The sequence below is a fragment of the Melospiza georgiana genome, chromosome 8 (assembly GCF_028018845.1).
Source record: "Melospiza georgiana isolate bMelGeo1 chromosome 8, bMelGeo1.pri, whole genome shotgun sequence".
NCBI lineage: Eukaryota > Metazoa > Chordata > Aves > Passeriformes > Passerellidae > Melospiza > Melospiza georgiana.
In genome coordinates, this window is record NC_080437.1 from 1,734,359 (window position 1) to 1,757,890 (window position 23,532).

The window sequence follows — 23,532 nt, forward strand, 5'->3', positions numbered from 1 at the left end:
TTGAAACTCCTGTTTCTGACCTTCCCTGTTCTTTTGCTAATTTTGTTGTAGGACCTCATCTTCCTGCTTTAGAAATTCTTCAGTTTCTGATTACATTGTGATAGGGTCAATATAAAGACATTTCACTGGCTTCCAATTTAAACTAATCTGCCTTTGCTCTGGGGTTTATTTACTGAGATATACCAAATTTTCTCCTTTGTCCTTAATTTATGTATGATAAATTTCCAAGCTGTTAATTTCCTTTCATCCATTCTAGTGATTGTCATAAAGGTTGTTCTCCATCAGGAATTCATTTTGAATCCCTTTCTCGAATACAGCTGAACAGCCTCACGTATTATCCAGGGGAAATTACTTGTATGTCTCATAATAATGTTAACAAATCTCTTTCTTTACTGAAAATTACTCAATTGATGTGTTTAGAATCAGGTTCACCTTTTTCCAAGCCATATTGCATTACTCCTTCATATTAAGGTTGGAATTGATGAATACATTCATATTTTTCTTTCCCTGCTGTTATCTCTGTGAATAAGCCCAATGTTTATGGGAAAAAATTGTTTCTAAATGCATAACTGTATTATTTCCCATCAATTTTAATATTTTTCTTTCTGCTGCACTGTTCTGTGCCATCTCCCTCTTTCAGCATAATAGTTCAGTGCCCCTGTGTTGATGATACTGCATAACTTTGTGTATCATCAAATTTCATTAGTATAAATTTACTTTTAATGACCTTACAGTCTCTCACCAGGCCTTTGCTTTTTTATTCAAGCGCTGAATTTTTGCTTATTTTTAAACTTTATCTTTTAAAGTTTACCCACCATTTATTCTCATTGCTAATTGCCATATTTTCATCAAAACCAGCAGGTTTTTTTAGTTTCTTGGTTTATGAAAGTGGTGTGTCTTGGAGGGGAAGAAGTTCCAGAGGTGGAATGTAGAACTGATGAGTGAATAGCAGTCCTTCATGGGGATGAGGGGCAGAAATGGGATGTTAATTGTGGCACATGACAGGGCAGCAGTGGTGTCAGAGTGAGCTGATAACGAGGTCAGTTTGATGGACTCAGTGAGATTTTAGAAGAAATTATAAGCTATGAGTTTGGGGCAAGGGCAGTATTACAGCCCCTTGGAAAGGGAATCAGCTGACACGCAGGGAATGTAAAACTGATTTCCATTTTCTTTGGTTCAGGAGCCAGTGTTGCCTCTTTAGACTAAATGATGAAGTTTGGTGATGAATACTGCTTTGGCAATTGTACTGTGCTAAATCCCTCACCCTTAACTGATACCTCCTGTAGGAAATCAAACTGAAAATACATTACTTGTCCTAAAGTGGCAGAATTCAGCAATCAGAGCTGCTTCTTTTCTTGAAAAATGCAATGAATTTGTTGCTGCTGACTGGCACTGCTCTCTGCCTTTGATGCTGTAATGTTAAACCAGGTCAGAGTGCTGTGACTGTATTCAGTGGGGAAATGATGGCTCTTTTAGACTCTAGTATTTAGGTAATTAGAAGTAGTTGGATTATAACTATTAACATAGCATCAAGAAGTGATGCATTTTTATTCCTGAAGCTGCCTCATGGAAGCTCCTGCAATCCTCAGTCAGATCACACCAAGTGGCCATGAGCTGAACCTGCTGCTTTTTGTCTTCTGCTCTTCCTATTCTTACACAGTGGGGAGAAACTTCCATATTGGAAGTCTGACCTTATTCCACAGCATTTGTTACAAAAATGTGTGGATAAAGTGTAAATCTGATTACTTTTATTAAATAGAGCCACTATAGTTTATATGTGAACAGGATAGTAAGAATCTGAAAGAAAATTACAAATACTGTAATTTATCCTTTTAGAAGCTCACTTTAAATGAACTTCAGTGGGAACACAGACAAGCTGTATAACATTTTGACATATCAAAGCTATCCTTCCTCTGTAACTATTGTGACATTAGTGAGAAATGTGTCATAAGGCTGAGCTTTTAACACATTGTCATGTGCTAAATGAATCCTGGCTGGCTTAGCCATTCCCTTGTTTCCTGGTTTCTGGGTCCCCCACAAAAAGCATGACTTCCAGCAGCTGGGGGAGAAGGCAACACACTCAGAATGCATGGAGGGGATGAATAAAGTTAATTTTCAAATACTCCTGATGAGTTCCTTGGCTGTCAGCTACTTCCATTAGGCAGAAACCGGGTGAGTTCCAATTTGTGCCTCCAAAAAATGCTGAAAAGTGTCTGCTGATGCATTATTGAATTTGTAGGGCCAAATTTTCTGCCAGTATAAAAATTCCACTGATGACATTTAGAGCATCCAAAGATTTGGCCCATTATTAGAGCGTTCATTAGGATTAATTCCTTGTATTGGCACTATAATTTATTTGGGAGACTAAGCAACCCAATTGCAATATTTTATTTTAAGAAAATGCTGGTAGATGCCTATTCAATCACAGAATGATTGTAAAATCACTGATTGCTGTATGAGAGAAGCATTGGGTGAGAAGACAGAGGAGTGAGTGTAAAATCCAGCCAGGAGCCTGCAGGAGGTGGAGCTCACCAGTGCTTTCAGTGCCTGATGCTCTCAGGCCATAAGGAAGACAGACCAGTGGGAATGGAAAGTACTGATGGACCACTGCCCTAATCCAGACAGCTTCCTAAGCACTGAAATTGGGCTGTGCTGAAGGTTGTGGCATGCTGGATACAATGGAGGGCTGTGAAAATGATGCTAATTCTGCTCACAGTATAGCCAGCAAAGTGCTTTACCTGGTGTTTTCTTCAGGCAGCAAAGACTTTCTGTCTTTTGAGCTTGTAGCATTTCTGCCTCCCGTTTTTTGCATTCAGTGGGGTTACACTGCACTTGTTTTGCAGTGGTCAGGGAAAGAATGATTCTAAATGCAAGTAACTGTTTTGGAAAGGGAAAAAAGCCATTACAGAAACTGCATCTTTTTAAAATCATCACTTAGAGTTGGCTGCAAGGACTTGCCTGGCTCTAGTCATAGATTATTTCCTGGAGAGCTGGGTTGTGGAATTATCTGGTATAAGATAGAGAGCAGCACCTTTTTATCTGTCTCCTGCTGTGTCCATAAATCTAACACCTTTTAAACCTGTATTGTCAGCAAGGCACTGATTGCTTTAAGTGCAGGCAGACTGGGCTGAGACCAGGGGATTCTTCCCTTCAGTGAGTCTCCAAGTGTAAAGGTTCCTTCAGCCCTTGGAACATCCTCAATTTCAGGTGCTCTTTGAGAGGAGGAAAAGCAGTGTTGCCAGATGGTTCTTTCTGGACTAAATGAACAGAGAGGTTTGATCAGAGTTAATGCTGCTGACATGCACATCCTCCTGCTGGCCTTACCATTCTCTGCCTGGGAAAGGTGCTCACCAAGGTCTGGCAGCCCTGCTGGGGCTGAAATGTTTCCTGTCATTTTCTTCCATTTTAACTCTCCTAGGTCGGCAGCAGTCTTAAGAAACATCATGAATAGTAAGAATTTATTAATTCACCTCTAAAGGGTGTGGAGGGCTGGCACTGGTACACACTGGATACTGGTGAACATAAAAGGTGAGTGGGTTCTTCACCATTTCTTCAACAACATTTTGCTATTTTTTCCTGATAGAAATAAAGCTTATGCTTGCCTGTGACAGGTTGAGAATTAAGCTGTTCCTCACCTTTTTTGCAGTCTTTTTATGCTGTGTTGCTGCTTGGTTTAAAATATATTTGCTTTTTCTCGCCTGTGGAAACAAGCCCAACTGAAGGAAAAAAGCTTGCTAGGAATAAATTGGCACCTCTTTCTATGCAGTGTTAAGATGAATAGAAAGGTTTTCTTAACCTTGTGCTCTTGAGAAGTGTTTTGAGCCTTTAACAACTTCTGATTCTATGTGTCTCTGCTTTCTTACATTACTTTTCTCATGTCACCCCTAAAACTGTCAAGTCCAAATCAATGTTAAATTGAAGAACTGCATCTGCTGAAGACAGAACTTCACATGTCTTTTGTGCACAGTGAAAATACTTGTGGAAATTGCTTTCTCTGGCCTTAAACCATTTTTCATTTTTAGAGATTGTATGGAAGAACTTAATCCAAATGAGATTTTCAGCTTCAGTTTTTCCAGAGTATTCTTCCCAACATCAATCCTGGTGTGTAAAGTGGCCTAGCACACTTCTCAATGGGCTGGGAGGGACAGTGTTCATTTGTCTTTGGAAAAGGAAATGCAAAGTGATGTTAAGAACCAAGTTATAAAATTCATTATAAGGATTGAGTTGCTCATGATTTGCATTACTCCAGTGCTGGGAGAACACCAGCTCAGTAGACATCTTGTTATTCTAAATGCAGCAGAGGAAAGAATTTTCTGGGATGCCTTTTGCTTTGGTTCTTATATGAAGCTCTGGCAATTTCTCAGAAATGGTCAAAAGTCATGAACAGGACTGTCCAAAATGAGAGTATAAGGCTTGAAAAATGGAAATGAGGAATTTTAAAGTAATTAAATGTATTTAAAAGTTTTTTTATTTTTCACCTCAATTTTGGAGTCTTCAGTGTCTGCTCATTTCAAATTTTCAGACTTTTCCTCAGAGCCAAGAGAGCAAGATTTGGATTTGTTTTTTAACATAGTAACATATAATTCACTTTTCTCACCATTGTGTGCTGGGAAAATACACACACACACAACAAAATCTCAGGAGATGGGAGGCTTGTATCAGTTTTTACAAAGGTTACAGAGATTGCTGAAAAATTTATAATAGTCCTGCCTAGGACAAGGTGAGTTTGGATATTCCTGAGTTATGGAAAGGAAATACATTGTGTTGGGCTTGGGCATCACTGTTAGGATGTGAACACACTGCAGAAATAAGAGACCTGGATGATAATTCCTGTGAGGAAGGATTGAAAGAGTTGGGCTTGCTAAGTCTAGAAGCCATAGCATGAAAAGTGAAGAAACCAGTTTTTCAGCACTGCTGAATTGCTCAGTGCCTTCAGAGATGATGTATCCCAGCAGTTCACATTTAACCCTTGAAGTCAAAGTGCCAGACCTAAAGTCTAAAACCAAAATCTGAGGCACTTCGCAGCCTTATGAGGTGAGGTAAGAAAAAACATTCTGGATTTCATTGTTTCCTTTTTAGAATTCTGTTCTTGAGATGCATATGAGCACATTTTGAGGTTGTGACACACAAATATGTTTAACTAAAGGTCCTTGGTCTTTGGGCAAGCCCTTGATTGTCTCATGGTGTATTCCAGAGTAATGAATGAGAGTTTGGGCACACAGGGTGGGTGTCAGGATAGCTCAAGGGTGCTGATGTAGTTTTCTAAACTTAATGAACCTGCTGACACTGCTCCATGGAATGCCACTCAATGTTATTTCACTTACACAAGATCAAACCCAAAGGGCTCAAGCATTTCACTGTGGCTGTGACAGAGTCAACAGAGGGAAGCTGCTTCCTGCAAAGACTGACAGATACAGACCCCCAAAAGATGAAGTTATGAAAGAAATGTCAGTGCAGTTTTGTCTGCAGATACCTCAGGTGTTGCTTTAGTTATTTCTTAGAGTTTAAATCCCTGATCTTCATCCCCTGTTTAGCAGCAGAGCTCCCCTAACATCAAGGAAACAACCTTAATTCAAACTTGCTGAGAATATTTAAAATTGCTGGGAATTGTTGGAAAGAGTCAGAGATAGTTCTTGTGTGCTCCAGTTCCTCTCCCAAACATGCCCAGAATCCCTTTCTGACAATTGGCTGGAGCCAGTGCAGTCTGTCTGAGGGAGGAGCTGTAATACCTTGACTCATGCACCATCACTCAGAGGGTGGCTGCTGCAATTTCCAGGTGCCATCAGTCTCCTCGGTAAGATAATTTCCTGCCTTCATGTGTACGGAGGAGGAAAGGCTACACCATGAATTTCTGATGATGGGGGTGACACTTAGCCTTTAGATAGTGTTTCTAGCCTTCAAGCAGTTTACAAGAGAGCCTTAATATTCATCATATCCCTCCGAGTCGTTAAATGTTAATATTCCCTTTGTGTAGAGGGGGGAGTTGAAGAAAAGGAGTGAGCTGACTTTCTCAGCACTTTGGAGAGAGTCATGGGAGTGCATCTCAAGCCTGTGCCTGCACTGTGTGTCCCTTCTTTCCCTCCAAGGCTCCTGTGTTTGTGCCAAGGCCCGTGCCAGCACGGGACAGGATGCAGGGTCAGGAGATGCTGATTTACAGTAAGAAATGACTGCTCTGGGACATTACTGAGAAATTTGCCAGCTAAAAGTTTGAAAACTTAGGAGAAATCTTCCCAAAAGGTGCTTAATGTAAACAGGAGCTGTTGAAGTGGCCCTGAGAGATTCTCTGGGACACAAAGTCTGCAGCATCCAGTGCTGTGACCATGTGGGTGGAATCCTACTTGAGTCAATGCTCTTGGTTTTTTCCATTCACTTCAGTTAAAATCTTGGAGGTAGCACTTGTCCATTTTTTATTTTAAAGTACATATTTATTTTATTTCTGTCTGTGTCTGCTGTAGCTTCTAGCTTTCATATATCCTGAAACTAAAATACAACTGAAAGCCAGAGATGCAGGAGGTTTCTTTTGAAGCAGTGGGGAGTCTGCATGAGGAATCTTCACAGGAGTTGAAAACAGTGATATTTGTTTAGAAAACCCTGGTGTCTATCAGAAAAATGTTTTATTCATGGAAGACAACTCATAAAAGGTCAGAAGAATAGGGGAGAGCTTATTCACTCCATTCAGTTTAACAGAGCATTGGCACTTGGAATGGGAGTGCTGTCTAATTACACGACCCTTTTTTAATGTGTTGATTTAAAAGTTATATTTTAGTCAGCATATTTTCTTTTTAAAGAAGTTCTCATTAAACTCTTTGTTCAATGCAAAAAAAATAATGATAAGAATGTTTTAAAAATTGGGAAATATCAAATAATATTTTAATTTTTTCCCTTTTAGCCTACTTCTTCTTGTCAACTTCTGAAATTTTCAGGGATCTAAAAAAGAAGTGAAATTATTTTTGCAACTCAATTTTTTGATCAATTTAGTTTAATTTAATTTCTAAGTGCTTTAATGGCAAGCATTGTAAAAAATCAAAGTTTTTAAATTTCATGTTCATTTGCCTGTTCTGTTGAACTTACAGTTTTAATGACACAAATTGTGCCACCTTCTATAACTCCAAAATAAAAATCAGCTAACAGATAGAGGTCAAACTGGGCCAGAACAAGCCAAAACAGTTTAGCCAGGTTTTAAACTGGTTAAAAGTGACAGGAAAGGAGACAAGAGGACATGGGAGGATCACTGCTGAAGTGTGTGTGGGGAAGAAAGCATTACCAGATGTTTGGTGTTTATGGGCATGTTCATGCAGGTGCTCTCTCAAATTCTGTTCACAGAATTCATAACAATTTTGTATTTTTAAGAGCTTTGCCTTCCACCAAATCAGGCCAAAACAGGCTCGTTGGCTGGAAACCAGTGAGAAAGGAGACAAATGGACTCTTGCACACAGGCAGGCTTGGCAAAGCATGAAGAGATGGATCACAAGTGGCAGAAACCTTCAGAGCCCAAGCACAGCCCTGCCCCTCTGAGCCACCTCCCCTTCCCCCTCCCCTGGAAGCATTGCAGGAGCTGTGGAGAGTAAATACAAGCTTAATATAGCTGTTTACTGAAGCTCTTGGGGAAAGTCTAGCAAAATATGCCTTCATAAATAAACCAGAGCTAATTAAGAACCACTTGAAGAGCTAGCACAGGGGAAGGATGCAAGGAAATTGCCATGTAACGTGTGTGTGGTTAGCAAAGGCATAATTCCAGCTGAGACCAGGCAGAAACCTGACTGGGAGCTGCATTTATCCATTCTTTCTCATCTTGGGCAGCGTCCCATTAAACAAATCATGCCATTAAATGTGATTGAATTAGCTGACAATAATAATGGCAGCAGAATAAGGCCTTTCCTAAGTAACCTGCAGCTAAAGATCTGATAAATGTCTGGTAAAGTTAGAAGGAGGGCTGGTGTGTAATTACAAGGAAGATCAATCTTAATGCATGTGTTTATTTTTCAAGTCCAAAGCAATGAATTGTATGTGAAATGGAAGGGGGTGGTGGCTCCCTGTGCTGTGCTGGGAGCTGCTGAACCTTGCTGAGCTGGGGTTCCTGGGGCACAGGCAGTGGGGAGCACCCTGCCTGCAGTCCCTGGGGGCTGTGGGGCTGTGCCAGGCTGGGCACACAGAGGGCAGCTCGTGTGTGCCACTCTCTGCTGTGGCACTGCTCGGGGAGGGCACTGCAGTGGGAACCAGCCCTGGAGGGCACAGCCCTTGGCAAGGGGAGTGTGCCCTGTGTGTGTGAGCACTGTGTGTGAGCACTGTGTGTGTGTGTGCCCTGTGTGTGTGTGAGCCCTGTGTGTGTGTGTGAGCCCTGTGTGTGTGTGATCCCTGTGTGTGATCCCTGTGTGTGTGTGATCCCTGTGTGTGTGTGATCCCTGTGTGTGTGTGTGTGATCCCTGTGTGTGTGTGTGATCCCTGTGTGTGTGTGTGATCCCTGTGTGTGTGTGATCCCTGTGTGTGATCCCTGTGTGTGTGTGTGATCCCTGTGTGTGAGCCCTGTGTGTGTGTGTGATCCCTGTGTGTGATCCCTGTGTGTGATCCCTGTGTGTGTGTGTGATCCCTGTGTGTGAGCCCTGTGTGTGGGTGTGATCCCTGTGTGTGATCCCTGTGTGTGTGTGTGTGTGTGTGTGAGCCCTGTGTGTGTGTGTGATCCCTGTGTGTGATCCCTGTGTGTGATCCCTGTGTGTGATCCCTGTGTGTGTGTGATCCCTGTGTGTGACCCCTGTGTGTGTGTGTGATCCCTGTGTGTGATCCCTGTGTGTGATCCCTGTGTGTGTGTGTGATCCCTGTGTGTGTGTGATCCCTGTGTGTGATCCCTGTGTGTGTGATCCCTGTGTGTGTGATCCCTGTGTGTGTGTGTGTGATCCCTGTGTGTGTGTGTGATCCCTGTGTGTGTGTGATCCCTGTGTGTGATCCCTGTGTGTGTGATCCCTGTGTGTGTGATCCCTGTGTGTGTGTGTGATCCCTGTGTGTGTGTGTGATCCCTGTGTGTGATCCCTGTGTGTGTGTGATCCCTGTGTGTGATCCCTGTGTGTGATCCCTGTGTGTGTGTGTGTGTGATCCCTGTGTGTGTGATCCCTGTGTGTGTGTGTGCCCTGTGTGTGTGTGATCCCTGTGTGTGTGTGTGTGTGATCCCTGTGTGTGATCCCTGTGTGTGTGTGTGATCCCTGTGTGTGTGATCCCTGTGTGTGTGTGTGCCCTGTGTGTGTGTGATCCCTGTGTGTGTGTGTGATCCCTGTGTGTGATCCCTGTGTGTGTGTGTGATCCCTGTGTGTGATCCCTGTGTGTGATCCCTGTGTGTGCCCCCACACGCTGATGCCCAGGGCAGTGCAGCTGTCACACGCAGGCTGGTTTCAGGGTGTCTCTGCATTGCACTGGGGAGAAGGGAATGCCTTTGGGGGCTGTGCAGCAGTTCTGTTTGGGCTCTCAGTCAGTGTTTGGGGTCCCAGGGTGTGTCAGGCACAGGGCAAAGGCTCCCAGACTGCCTTAATGTGCAGTGCTGCAAGAGCCATTATCATACCTGTCATATCTGTCTCTCTCACCTGTTGGGAGAGGACCCTGACAACATCTGGAAACAAATGTTTGAGCTGCAGACAATTTGTGTCTTGCAGAGAGCTCTGTACCCGCTGTGCTGCGCACACACCTCGTTTGTCAGTGCCCTTTGGTGCAGGGACACACAGCGACTGCCTGCCCTGCCCTGCCACCATCATCCCTGCTGGGGCTGCCTTTGCCTGCCCTGCCCTGCCACCATCCCTGCTGCTGGGGCTGCCTGTGCCTGCCCTGCCCTGACACAATCATCCCTGCTGGGGCTGCCTGTGCCTGCCCTGCCCTGCCACCATCCCTGCTGGGGCTGCCTTTGCCTGCCCTGCCCTGCCCTGACACCATCCCTGCTGGGGCTGCCTGTGCCTGCCCTGCCCTGCCCTGCCACCATCACCCTGCTGGGGCTGCCTGTGCCTCTCCATGGGATGCCCTGCTCTGCCCCAGCTGCCCCCAGCAGCCTTCTCAGCAGAGGGAGATAGATCACAGAGCTGGCAGCATGTTGCTTAGGGGAGCTGTCCAGCACTGAGACTTTGCAAAGTTCCAGCTGCTGGTCAGATCCAAGAGCTGCTCTGGCTGGCATTTATTTAGCTCTGCTGCTGCTGCTGCTGCTCTAACGTGCAGTGCTTTATTCAGGCCTGGCCTGGCTGCTCCATGGGCTGTGCTCTGGCTGGGAACCTGCACAGACACAGTGCCCTTCTGTGGGACGTGAGCTTCCCAGTGGCAGCAGCTTCCCACAGCTTCCCAGAACTTCTCCTGGAGTCTGGGCAGTCTCAGCAGCAGCTGAGCTGGGACCAGCCAGGTGTCACGGACATTCTTTCATAAAAATCCTTTCTTTTGGGATTTTTCTCCTTCTGGGAGGCTGGGGCCCCAGAACGAGAATGTAAACAATAATTATCTGCTGCTGTGACATGCAATAGGTGCATCTGTGATTGGCCCATGTTCCATGTTTACAATTAAGGGCCAATCACAGGACCAAGCTCTCGGGAACAGATTCACAGAGAGCTCTCTTGTTTTTAGATTCCTATTCTATTCTTAGCTTAGCAGCTTCTGAACCTTTCTCTCTATTCCTATTAGCATAGTCATAATGTATTATATATCATAAATTAATAAATCCAGCCTTCTGATCATGAAGCCAAGATTCTCGTCTGTCTCTCTCACCCTGAGGAACCCTCACAAGCCATGTAACAGCCAGGCCTGCCCTCTTCTCCTGGTTTAGGGACAGGAGAGAGACCTGCAGGACTCACAAAGGTCACTTCTCTGCTGCAGTTTGTTTTCTCTGTTACATGAAATGGAGTTTGGTTGTAGCAAGACCTATGGCAGTTGGCTTGTGAAGTGAGAATTTATGTATGGACTGAGAAGCAGAACTACTCAGTCCTTGTAAATAAGACATTTCTAACAGTTTTAGTGCCTGATGATATGGGCAAATGGAGAACTGGAGTTTCTTCTCGATACAGGACATGCCCAAATTGCCTGATTTGCCAAACTGTCCAGGCAAAGAGCAGCTGTTAGGCCTTGTAGGATCTACATACATGCACTACAGCAAAGGCTGCTCTTCTCAGAGCATTTCTCACACCTTTGGGCTCTGGAAGAGCAACATGGAATGCTGCTGGAGTGACCTAAGAACTGTGCAAGTGCCATGGATGAGATGGGCTGTCCTGTCCACGTGCTGCAGGGCCATGTTGGATTCAGACAAATCCTCTCTCTTCATATTTCCTTTCATCAGACTTGTATAAGGCTCCTGTTCTGGAAATCCATCTGTATTTTCTTTCACAATGTCGATATTTCTAATCATATTTTCTATTCATGTTCTGCAGCTTTTGAATTCCAAAGCACTGTCAAGTTCCATGGCTTCACCAGGACTGCCTAGGTGGCATTTCCAACCAGCTGGTAGCAGAAATAGCACATGGCACAAGGGAGGAAAACTAAACTCAGATAATCTGTTGCCTTTACACAATCTGCTTGCTGAATTAATTTCACTGGCTGGCAGCAGGTGGAAGGAAGGTGAGAACATCAGAAAGGATTTGTTAAATGGCAATCCTTAACTCCATTTTCATTGGAAGGATCAGGTTTGGGATCTGCCCATTATGTCTGGAGCCTGTGCTGTGTGTTGGGGACATGAGAGGCAAGTCTGGTTCCATTTGCTCTTGGGATCTGAGGGGCAGACATGCTGAAAAGGCAAACTTATTGTCAGTTTTAGTCCCTTCATGCAGATGTGGTTTTATACCTCAGAACTCCCTGATGGGGTAGCCAATGTTTTGTTTTGTTTTTTTATTAGCTTTGACACTTGAGCTATCAAAGTGGACTCCACAACTCAGTGCCATGCACGTCACTTGTCCTAAATGTTATCTTTCTGTAGCCTCTAGAAGCTAAATACCTTCCAACTATGTGTATTTACACATGACAAAAGGTCACAGCCATCTCTAAACAACTCTGCATGCTAAAACACTCAGAACTGTGTGTTCACTCACTGAGCTGCCTTGGAATACACCACTGCCATTTCTGTGGAGAAGGATGTGCCTTGAAAAGCTGAATTTATTCCCAGTTAAGGGACCTGCATGGAATTGGGAATCTGTGTTACCCCTTCACCATGTTTGAGCAGACAGACTTGATTTATCCTGAAAGGTGCTTGAGCCTGGCCTGTTGCAATTAGCCTTAGGTAGATTTTAAATGAGCTCCATGACATCATATCTGGCTACTTCTCTTTTTCCTGTATGTCTGAGGCATCTTTATTACTCACTGTGCTGAATCTGTGATTTGTAGTTTCTATATTTAGTGGTTTAGAATCTCTCTTTACTGGAATGAGTGTTGATTTCACTGTTGGATCCAGGAGAGAGAAACTTCTAGGGCATTTTGTCATTCCTTGGTCCTGGAACCTCATTGTTCACCTCATCTGCTAATCTGCTGGCAATCCTCCACTTCCTCTGGATGTATCATTTGTGCACATGCAAATCTTTTTTTTAAGCCTGTTTTTTTACTTACACTGACAAATTTGTAATCCACGGCATTGCTTTAGCCTAAGACCACTTTTATATTTTATATTTTTGATAGCCTCGTGTCGGAAGTAATAAAGTTGCACAGAAGCTCAGATAAACTGTGGGGTTTATTTGTGGCTGCTAAGAAGCTTAAGTGTTCTGTGCCAACATCTGGCAGCTCAGCAGCTGGGCTGGAACTGCCTGGGAGCTGCCCTGAGCTGCAGACTGTGTGTGCCCCAGTGCCAGCACTGTGCTTCTGCTCGGGGTCTGTGACACACCAGCCTCTGTGCCCCGGGAGGGGAGGCACTGGAGGCTGCAGGCAACACTGCAGATGGAGCTTGAAAAAGAACTTTCTGTCACCCAGCCTAATCTTGATTGCAGATAACTGGATTTTCCCCCCCTTGTTTGTTCCTCCCCCTCCAGTTTGTTAATGATAATGACAAGGGGGGAAATGTTGTGTGGTTTCTGTCAGTCTTTTCTAAATGCAACTGCTTCAACACATCATAGGTAATTTTAAAAGAATATTTATTCTAATTTTCTTTTCTCTAGATTATTTTACCTTTTTCTTTCTTTTCTCTAAAATGCAGTATCTGCAGCTGAGTGCAGTGGGTTAGCTCACAACAGTTGGGTGAAATAATTCTGCTAGACCTCCTGTGCTTTATATAAAATATCCTGGATCCAATATTAATTGCTTATCCAACTTGAAGGTAACTCTGGTCTCTGTTCTTTCCTCCCCCAATTCCTTTTTTAATATAATCATTCCCATCAGCATTATTTTCAGGTTTTCTTGATTTTTTCCCTCCTAAATTTAAGTGTACCAGGCTAATTAGAATGGTGGGGCAGAATTTTAAAGATGCTCCCGTTCATCCACAGTTCTACTGAAATGTAATTAAGTAACAAAGATTACAATGTCTCATGCACATAAATTTTAATGACCCCTATCCATAATAGTCATGCACCACGGATTAGGTACTTTTAATATCTCTAAACCTTCTTGTGACCTGTTCTCAGATATTTTTTAAATCCTTCAGGGTGAATTCTTAGAGGGGGATCATAGGATTTCTGAGATATTTGTTATGGGGATCAGCTTCTCAGAGGGTTGTTTTCTTTGTTAATCAGAATCCCTCTCTCCTTTGCCTGCTGCCTTCCCTGGTGCATTGGGAAACACAGGGGGAGGGACTGATGGCCTCTGGCAGTGGGACAGAGCTCAGGCACTGCCCAGTTCCCATGGCAGAGCCCTGGAACTCTGCTAGGAGCTTCCATGGAGGCTATTTCAGAGTGACACCAGCTCTCCCATCTCAACAGCAGGAGGACTGCTTCTTTAGGCTTCCAGCTTGAGCTGTGTCCTGTGTTAGATTTTATCCAGCATTCCCACTGAAGGCACTTCTATTTATGTAGCGTGCTACAGGCTCAGGAATTTTTTCTGGTTATGGTTAATCAGCATATTAGCAATAAACACCTCAACATTATGCTGGCTTGCACTGCTTAAACTTAGTATTCATTTAAAATTAACAAGTCTTATTTCTTTTTGTGTGAACCAAAGGCCTGCTTGCTTGCACGGTAAATCCAAAGCACTTTGCAAACATGTTTCTGAAGTTATTGTGCCTGCCTTTCGCTTGTGCTGGTGTGAATTGAGGATTTTGGATGGTGGATGGTGGATGGTGGATTGAGGATGGTGGGTGGTGGATGGTGGGTGGTGGGTGGTGGATTGAGGATGGTGGATTGAGGATGGTGGATGGTGGATTGAGGATGGTGGATGGTGGGTGGTGGATTGAGGATGGTGGATTGAGGATGGTGGATTGAGGATGGTGGATGGTGGGTGGTGGATTGAGGATGGTGGATGGTGGATGGTGGATTGAGGATGGTGGATGGTGGGTGGTGGATTGAGGATGGTGGATGGTGGATTGAGGATGGTGGATTGAGGATGGTGGATTGAGGATGGTGGATTGAGGATGGTGGATGGTGGGTGGTGGATGGTGGATGGTGGATTGAGGATGGTGGATGGTGGATTGAGGATGGTGGATTGAGGATGGTGGATGGTGGGTGGTGGATTGAGGATGGTGGATTGAGGATGGTGGATGGTGGATGGTGGATGGTGGATGGAGGATGGTGGATGGTGGGTGGTGGGTGGTGGATTGAGGATGGTGGATTGAGGATGGTGGATGGTGGATTGAGGATGGTGGGTGGTGGGTGGTGGGTGGTGGATGGTGGATTGAGGATGGTGGGTGGTGGATGGTGGATGGTGGGTGGTGGATGGTGGATGATGGATGGTGGATTGTGGATTGAGGATGGTGGGTGGTGGGTGGTGGATTGAGGATGGTGGATTGAGGATGGTGGATTGAGGATGGTGGATGGTGGATTGAGAATGGTGGATGGTGGGTGGTGGGTGGTGGATGGTGGATTGAGGATGGTGGATTGAGGATGGTGGATGGTGGATTGAGGATGGTGGATGGTGGATTGAGAATGGTGGATGGTGGGTGATGGATGGTGGATGGTGGATGGTGGATTGAGGATGGTGGATGGTGGGTGGTGGATGGTGGATTGAGGATGGTGGATTGAGGATGGTGGATGGTGGATGGTGGATGGTGGGTGGTGGATGGTGGGTGGTGGATTGAGGATGGTGGATGGTGGATTGAGGATGGTGGATGGTGGATGGTGGATGGTGGGTGGTGGATGGTGGATTGAGGATGGTGGATGGTGGATTGAGGATGGTGGATGGTGGATGGTGGATGGTGGATTGAGGATGGTGGATTGTGGATGGTGGATGATGGATGGTGGATGGTGGATTGAGAATGGTGGATGGTGGATTGAGAATGGTGGATGGTGGGTGGTGGATGGTGGGTGGTGGATTGAGGATGGTGGATGGTGGATTGAGGATGGTGGGTGGTGGATTGAGGATGGTGGGTGGTGGATGGTGGGTGGTGGATGGTGGATGGTGGATGGTGGATGGTGGATGGTGGGTGGTGGAAGGTGGATTGAGGATGGTGAAGGGTGGATGGTGGGTGGTGGATTGAGGATGGTGGATGGTGGATTGAGGATGGTGGATGGTGGATGGTGGATGGTGGATTGAGGATGGTGGGTGGTGGATTGAGGATGGTGGATTGAGGATGGTGGATGGTGGATGGTAGGTGGTGGATGGTGGGTGGTGTGGCCTCGGGGCAGCAGGCTGGGTGTGTGCCTGCCCTCCATGCACGCAGGTTCTGCTGCTCTGCTCTCATCTCTGCATGGAGATTCCATTGTGTGCTCATTTAGTTCCTAACGGGGCAGATGTGACAGCAGAGCCTTTCTGAGCATGACCAGTGTGAGTGTGCCCATGTCTGCTCCTGTGTGTGGCCATCCAGCCCCTGGCAGCAGCACAGCCAATTCCAGGCTCCATTTCCAGGGGGGCTTTCAGCTGCTGAGAGCTCTGCTGGGAATGCACTGTTACAGGCACTCCAGGCCTTCTCATCCAGCCTCCTCAGAAGCTCTGGGCTTCTGTGAAGCTGAAGATTTGTAAGAATCCTACCTAAGCTGCTTTTTGGCAGAAGTTAATGGAATAAACTGTTCTTCTTTGCTTTTGTAAATTAGGCCTCTATACATCCTCATTTGCAAAGCTGTTTCCCTGCTTTTCTCTTCATTTCCCACTGAAGAAAACATTTGCTTTGTCCTCAGGGAGAAGGAACAAATGAATTTTTCACTCATCTTACTCCAATTGTCTTTCAACTCAGTGACATTTAAAAAGTTCTATTTTCTATAAACATGCTGCTAGGGTATTCCATGCTGCATGTTAACCTGGGTAATGAAATGTTGCAGCAAATACACGTTCACTGTGGTTACATTACATAAAAAAACAGAAAGAAATTATCTTTTCACTTTTCATCAAGTGTGAAAGACACTCTGGGATAAATTGAGTTTCACATTGAAAAGGCAGAGAGTTCTAACTTTAATTCATGGCTAAGTAATCATGTTAAATGAAGATCAGTCAGCTCAGTGCAAGCTGCTTTTGAATAGAGCTTGGCTGTTGTAAATCACTTCTGTCCATACTGTCAGGCAGATATTTAAGACTTCACAAGACTTCACTTTCACACCACTAGAAAATTCTACAGTAGTGTAGAAAACTTTTCCACTTACTTCTTCCAACCATGTTTCAAGGATTCAGTGGTACCAGCCATCATTTCAGACCTATGGAGGTCAATAATTTACAGCATTAGTTTTCTTTGAGTCACTAACTTCACCTTTATTTTAATAGGAAATGAAAAGGGGAAGGATATTTCCTGGTGGTTAAGAAATATGGGAAAATACTACTTTTTCTTCTCCTAAGAGTAATCTTATTCCATTTTTTCAGTAAAGCAGCTATGTTAGGGACTTTGTGTTGTCAATCTCAAAAACCATTTGGTTAAATGATCTTCTATAACTTATTTATTTTTTCTCTGTGAAGCCCAAGAAGCTGATTTAGATGGGATTAAGACATGTGCTATAATCACTTCTATTATTCATCATCCCACAACAAATTGTACTGGAATGCTCAGAGTGAAGGACCATCTTTCATACAAGCCTTGTTTAGGAGTGCTCTATGCCTGCAGGATAAAGTACTTTCTCTGCTGCCCAATAAACTGTGAGAGTTCTGAGGAGCCCAGGCCAGACTGGAGTGTACCTGAGCAGTGTGGTGTATTCATGGCAACAATGATCCAAGAAAATGCTGGGTATTTCCAGTTATTTCAGTGTTCTTGGCAAATGCAGGTAAGGTAAGAAGCTGTCAGAATTATGGCTCAGGAAATGAGCAGGGAGATTCTGCAGAATGATTCCTAAACCTGTCTGTGCAGGGTGAGCTCTCAGTACTCAGTGGCACATCCACAGGGACACCTCCCACTGTGCCAGGCTGGCCCTGGACAGGATCCCTGCCCCAGGGACCCAGGGAGCCCCAGCTGCTCTGGGCACCTGTGCAAACAAGTGAAGATGGCAATTCTGCTTGTAAAGATATTCCCACCTAATTTTTTGAATGATTTCTAATTGATTTGCAGACCTGGAGCTGCTGCCATTGGATTCCTCTTTTCATTTATCACACAGATTGGTTTGTGAGTATTTGTACCTCTGAAGCATGTGGTCTTCCAGCCCAAAACCACAAAGACATCCATTTTAGATCTTGGAAGTATGAAGTCTGTTCTGGACATTTACATGAAACAATGAGAAAAAACCCTGAAAATAGAAAAGTGATGGATTTCTAGAACTTGAGCAGCTCTTTTCAAATTGGCTATTTATGGAATACTGATAGCCAAATGTTCTTTGCTGACATCTTGCTAAGCTGTGTCATGTTTCTGGAAGCCTGGGATCTGCCATCCCTGCACGCTGCTGTGTTGGAGCTGCTTTTTGCAGTCTGGAAGCACACAGGGCCTGTCTGCCCTGGAGCCTCCTGTGTGGGGAAGAGCTGAGCAGGATGGAGTGCTGCAAACAGCTTGGGAAGGCTGGGACTCCCTCAGAACCAGGGGCTTTGCTGTCATTTGCTGTGGGGTGGAGTCCTGCCCAGGACCCAGGGTGTTTCTGCTGCTCTAGGTGGAGCTGAGTTCTTCTCCAGATGGAATTTCGTACCTCATTTAATCTGATGTTCCCTTCGGGTGCTTGGGCTGAGCCAGGGGAAGGGGCTGATCCAGCCTAGCAGTAACTTGTTAAGAATTTGAAGAAGCTCAACAATGACTTTTCTAGTGAATCGCAGCCCTGTGTGAAACCCCAGATCCTGCTCAGTGTGCTCAGTACCAGGTCTGGCAAGGGAGAGAGAAAATCAGGCAGTTTGTAATTAGGTCAGCCTGAAGTAACTGTGAAGCTGCAGCCTGCAGTGGAAATGATCAGTAAATTCTCCTCCTTGATAAGAGTTTCTCTCTCATTATCTACTCTGCTAATTTTCCTCAAGGCTTTGGGGACAATACATAAGCTTTGCTTTGGAAAGCTGACATTGTTAAAAAGGAAACCAAAAGCACAGGGAATTGTGGTTACTTTTTGTTATGTGGTTATTTTTGTTATGTGATTACTTTTTGTTAAGCTGAAAATAAAACAACACCAGCTTGATGAAATGGACCAAGGTATTTGAGGGAGTGGGTAACTGGATAAAGACACTTGGAACAGGGTGACAAACTTGAAATCATAGCTCTGCCTGCTTTGAAAAGAACAGATTTAATAATTTTGTTTTCAGTATTGATGAGCAATAAAATAATTGCTCTGTCTTGATGTTTAATTCCAAATATTTTAAAAAAAGTTATTATAGTAGTATTATCTGGGTGAGTCATGTGGGAGGACTCAAGTTTCCTGGCTGCTCAAGAAGATAGCCAGTTTGGCTTGCATACAGATGTAAAATGTTTTAAAAGAATAAGTTTGTGACTCAGGCCAGGAAAGCATTATCACTCATGAATGTATTGGAAGCTGACAGTAGAGTGGTTGGTAATAAGGAGTCAGTTTTAAGAGGCTGTTCTGGAAGATCTGCATGGTTTGGGAGGTCCTAATTGAGACAAGGAAATGCAGGTTGTGCCTGTGTGCAGGTTTGTTCTGCAAGCAGGATGGATTTCTATTGCACTGCTGACAGGGAACACATTCCTTGAGCTAATCTTCATTTTTCATGGATCCTTGAATTTGCATTTGTATAATGAGGCAATACAGATCTTGTAAGCATCTTTCTGAGCAAAACTCTCCCTCAGATTTTTTTTTAACTTAATGGTTTGGCTTTCTCAGACTCTGTGGACATGGGGCCCTTTCTGTGGCTGACTAATACCATGATGTCACTAATGTCATTATTCCTTTCTGCTTTAAAGCAAACACTGCATCATTCCTTTTTACATTCTAAGTAACTTTTAAAGCATAACAAATAGATGGGTTACAGTCATGTCATCCCTGGTGTTGAAAGACTCTCTTGTTTTCACACAGAAATGGCTCCATGTCCTACTGTTGCTTCTCTGAACAGCAGTGTTGGGTCACTGAATGTATGTTGGAAGATGCTCTGCTTCTGACGAGGAGCCAGTGTCATGTTCAGCTCCTCTGGAGCTGCCTTTGGAGCTGCCTCTGCTGTGTGTCCCTGGAGCTGATGGGACAAACCAGTCCCACCCAGGGCATGTTGTCCCCATGAGCCAGCCGGGGCAGCAACTGGAGCTGCCCTCGAGTGCTCAGTGAAATGAAAGCACTGCTGCCTCATGAGCTGGGCATTAATGCAGATAGATTAAAAGCCTTCTGAAGATGCTGGCAGAATTCTCATATTGCTAAATGAAATACAAATGAAGGTTTAATTGCCATATCCAGATCTCTTCTGCATTATAAAGCTTTTTCTTTGCTGTCTTGCTGTTGTGAGGGAAGTACTAGCATAGCATATGAAATGAATGTTTCTGCTGGAAGTCACAGTGGTAGTCTGTAAGTAGATCTGCTCAAAAACTGCCTGGCAGAATTTAATACAAAAATATTCCCAAGCTTTGCAGCAGAAGGTTTAACTGTGAGCTGCCCAACGCGGCTGGGCAGGAAATGCATCCCTGGCTGCCCTCGGTGTCCTGAGCAGCCTCCCAGCCCTGGGGGATCTCCTGTCCCAGGCTGTGTCTGAGGGGAAGGGCAGGCAGGCAGGAGGAGCAGGGGTGCTGGGGTGCCAGCTGCACACAGCTGCCAGGCAGAGCCTCCCAGGGGCACCCACAGACCGAGGTGTTCTCCAAGGCTGGCACCCAGCACGGCTTCAGGCATTGAGGGAGTGGCTTTAAAACCAGCCTGAATCAGTTTGTTCCATTTCCCCCAAGGGTCTGGTTAAGGAAATGGTGATTGAAGTGGAGATGGTGGCTGTGAAGGGTTGGTTTTGCAAAGAGTGCCTGTATGACTTGTTCTCTACACTCCTGGTTTTAGCACAGGTTTAAAGATCCATCTGTAATTTCTTTTTTCTTTGGAGTGTATGCAGGGCACAGCAGGCACTTTTGTTTAGATTTATAAACTGCAGGGCTTTAGTGAGTCTCCAAGGCTTTGTGCCTGATGTTGATGAAGGCAGTGCCCTTGCAGAGGAGAAGCAGAGAGCAGCCCCATGCCTGTGTCTCAGTGGGGCACTCACTCACTCACACTGCTGTGTTCACTGCTCAGCTGCACTCACCTGCTTCTTCCAGCTCCCCTGTGTCTCCACAAGTGCTTGGATTGCCCACTTCATTGTCCTACTTCTCCACTCACTCCCTGCTCTCTCCCCACACTCTGAACCTCATTCTTGCCTTCCCTGCTGCTTTCAGAGCTCCCAGGGCCATGCTGTGGCTTGCTGGGGACACGTGCAGGGGAGAAGGACAAGAGCTGCCCCCTGAATGGGACACTGAGAAGGAGAAGCAGAGCTTCCAAGGGTCCTTTGTGTCACAGGGTCCCCACCCATCTCCTTCTACCTTTGGTGAGCTCCTGCTTCAGCCTCTCTTGGGGTGCAGCTCACACAGGCTTCCCTTTGCTTGGGAAAAGGGAGAGGTCCTGCACCTTCCCTGCCTGGAGACTTCTGTCATGCTGCAAAATCTTCTGTCTGCAGACTGTAAAAGTGTCTTTGTGTGAGGTGTCTGTCCTGGTGTTAGCTGTGGAATACCTGGGACTGGGGTAAATCAGGGCTGGAGAGGTTGTGAAAGTAGAGAAACAGTGATGGCAAAAGAAAAACAATGTGTCTATTTTAAACTCGAATAGCTTGGGTTATTAAACCTGGATTTGTGTAATTACAATGTTCAAGCAGAGAAGTGACACCACTCCAGGAATCAATTTGCCTTGAAATAGCAAAGTGACTTGGAGGAAGTTGTTAGTGGAATGGCTGGAGCTCACTTGGTCACAGAACCACGTCAGAAAATTTTCAATTCCAATATTTAAAGAATTACCCGTTGGTGCCCAGTTCTGTTAACCTCTGAAAGTCCCAGGTGAGACAGGTGGGATTGAAAGCTGCATTTTATTCTCTGTGTGTGCCAATTTTGATTTTACATTTTACAAGTCAGTCTCTCCATGGATATAATTTTAATAGGTTTTTAGATCTTTTAATTAAGAACGAGCTATAAAGCTCTCCCAGCTGTTATTTGAGTCCTACATAAAGTTTCAATAGCTTTGTGAGGTATGAATTTTCTTTTAAAAGCTCTCCCTGAGCCTTTGTCCAGTATAATTGACACAGGACTTGTCCATTTGCCTCCTACTTTGGTCCTTTCTTGTTGCTCCTGCTACAATCCACATTGGATGGATGTTATCTGTGCTGGTCTTTGTGGTCAGAGCTTCCTGATAAGAATTGTCATTTGTGCTGTCTTGTGTTCTTTTGATGCTGGTGAGGTTCTAAAGTACTAGAATGTATATTATAGTGATTAGGTTATTATTTTATCTGTGAACTGCTTGGTGATTTATGGCTGGTCCTAGTGAGTTCTCACAGTTTACTATTGCAGTTTATTGTGCAATAAAATGCCAGTTCATTTTTGGTCCCATTTTCAGCTGCATCACTCTTTCATCTATGGAAACCTCCCAGTGATTTCTGTACTGAAGTGCACAAGGACCCATCTGGTTCTTGTGCTGTCCCTGTGTTCTGTGGGCAGCCCAGCTGGATCCACAGGCTCTGGCAGCCATCCTGCTCCTGATGTAATGATGATGGTGTGTTAAAGGTTCTTGTAGTGCTGCAGTTCTCTCTACCTAAACTCTTCTGTGGCCTGTCAGACTGTGTTTTGTAAGCTAACCTGCCATGGTTTATATTCCTTTCTGTTACAGGCATATGCCATGACATTTTCTGGTGCTGTTGTTGCTGTACCCTCTCCTAATCCCCTTCCAGCACCAGGGCTGGTTTGCTGTTACCCTTGCAACAGGGCTTTGAGGGGACTGGGACAGGCTCACATCCCTGCAAGCTGGGCTTGCATAACCTTCACATGCTTAACATTTGAAATTCCATTTATTTTAACAAGCTTTCACTTTTAGTTACATCACCTTTTTAAAATCAAGTGGAATTTTTAAAAAACTTTTGTCTACTTTAGAGATATTGAATCTTGCTGTATCAGGGTCTCTCTTACACACTGCCTTTCTTAATATTCTTGATGAGGACCTTGCCACTGCTGTGGCTGTGTCACAAAGTGGCTTTTTTTAGTGGGTCCCCTATTTGCCTCTCCCTGAAGTACAATCTACAGATCAGATTTGTCACACAGCATGTCTGAAATAATGAAACCCTACCATTACTGCTGTTTTCCTGTGCTAGCAATCATTCCAGTTTCTCTGCACACAACAGGGTTGCTCTTCTCAAATGAAAACGATTAGATTGTCTCTAATAATGTACTTTTCCTGTATTTGAGCATGGACTTGGAGTTTTGTAGAGGTTCTTTTTTTCTTGTTGGTACATTTCACCAAGCTCTGATATGATTCTAAGCTTTTTGGGATATGCTTTATTGACATGATTCCTGTACTGACACGAGTTATTGCATTTTTAAAATCCTTTATCTAGATACTAAAGTACCAATAATTATCTCTTTCCTCCAATGTTTGATATTATTCAAAACACCCTTACAGGTAGGCATTGCAGTCTAGCCACCTCTTTTTTAACCTTCTCAGCATTTGTATAGAAACATATTCATATTTGGTGAGGGTTTTTTTGTCTTCTGCCTCTTTTGGGAAACAGCTTCACCTGTGCCTTTGGCCAGTGCATTTTCTGCCCACGGGCCTGTAGACACATGGGGAAAAGGAGACAGAAAGTCTCCCCACGTGTGTCTCTTTCTCTGGGGGTTCTCAGCTTCTTTTGCAAGTGTGGCTACTCAGATGAATTTTGCAGTCAGACTGGGGAGTGTCTGTGCTCTGTTATGGATTTATGTTATGGGAGTGGGGGACTCCAGTGAATTTTGTTTCCCTTGGCAGCTTAAATCTGTTCTTGAGTCAGAATTAGTTAATGTTTTTTGGTGATGGATTTTGAGCTCAGCTGCAGACACAGAGGCTGAAGACTTGCCCTGAACCTCATAAAGACTTGCCCTGAACCTTGTGAGAAATGCTGGTTGTTGACAGCATTTGATGCATTTTTGGTGCTGTTTTGGTTTCACTGTGG

General features: G+C 44.5%; 2 protein-coding genes across 6 annotated transcripts in view; one reads left to right on the forward strand and one right to left on the reverse strand.

The window, feature by feature from the left end:
- Window positions 1-23,532, forward strand: part of CTNNA3 (catenin alpha 3) — a 411,331-nt gene that overhangs the window by 138,786 nt on the left and 249,013 nt on the right. The gene's annotated exons all lie outside the window — the stretch shown is intronic.
- Window positions 1-23,532, reverse strand: part of LRRTM3 (leucine rich repeat transmembrane neuronal 3) — a 78,036-nt gene that overhangs the window by 32,632 nt on the left and 21,872 nt on the right. Inside the window, exon 3 of one of the 3 annotated variants that reach the window (XM_058028691.1) lies at window positions 16,650-16,700. The exons of the other annotated variants lie outside the window; for them this stretch is intronic. Coding sequence (XP_057884674.1) covers window positions 16,695-16,700 — 6 coding nt within the window. The 3' untranslated portion in view covers window positions 16,650-16,694. The remainder of the gene's footprint in view (window positions 1-16,649; window positions 16,701-23,532) is intronic. 3 annotated transcript variants of the gene reach the window in all.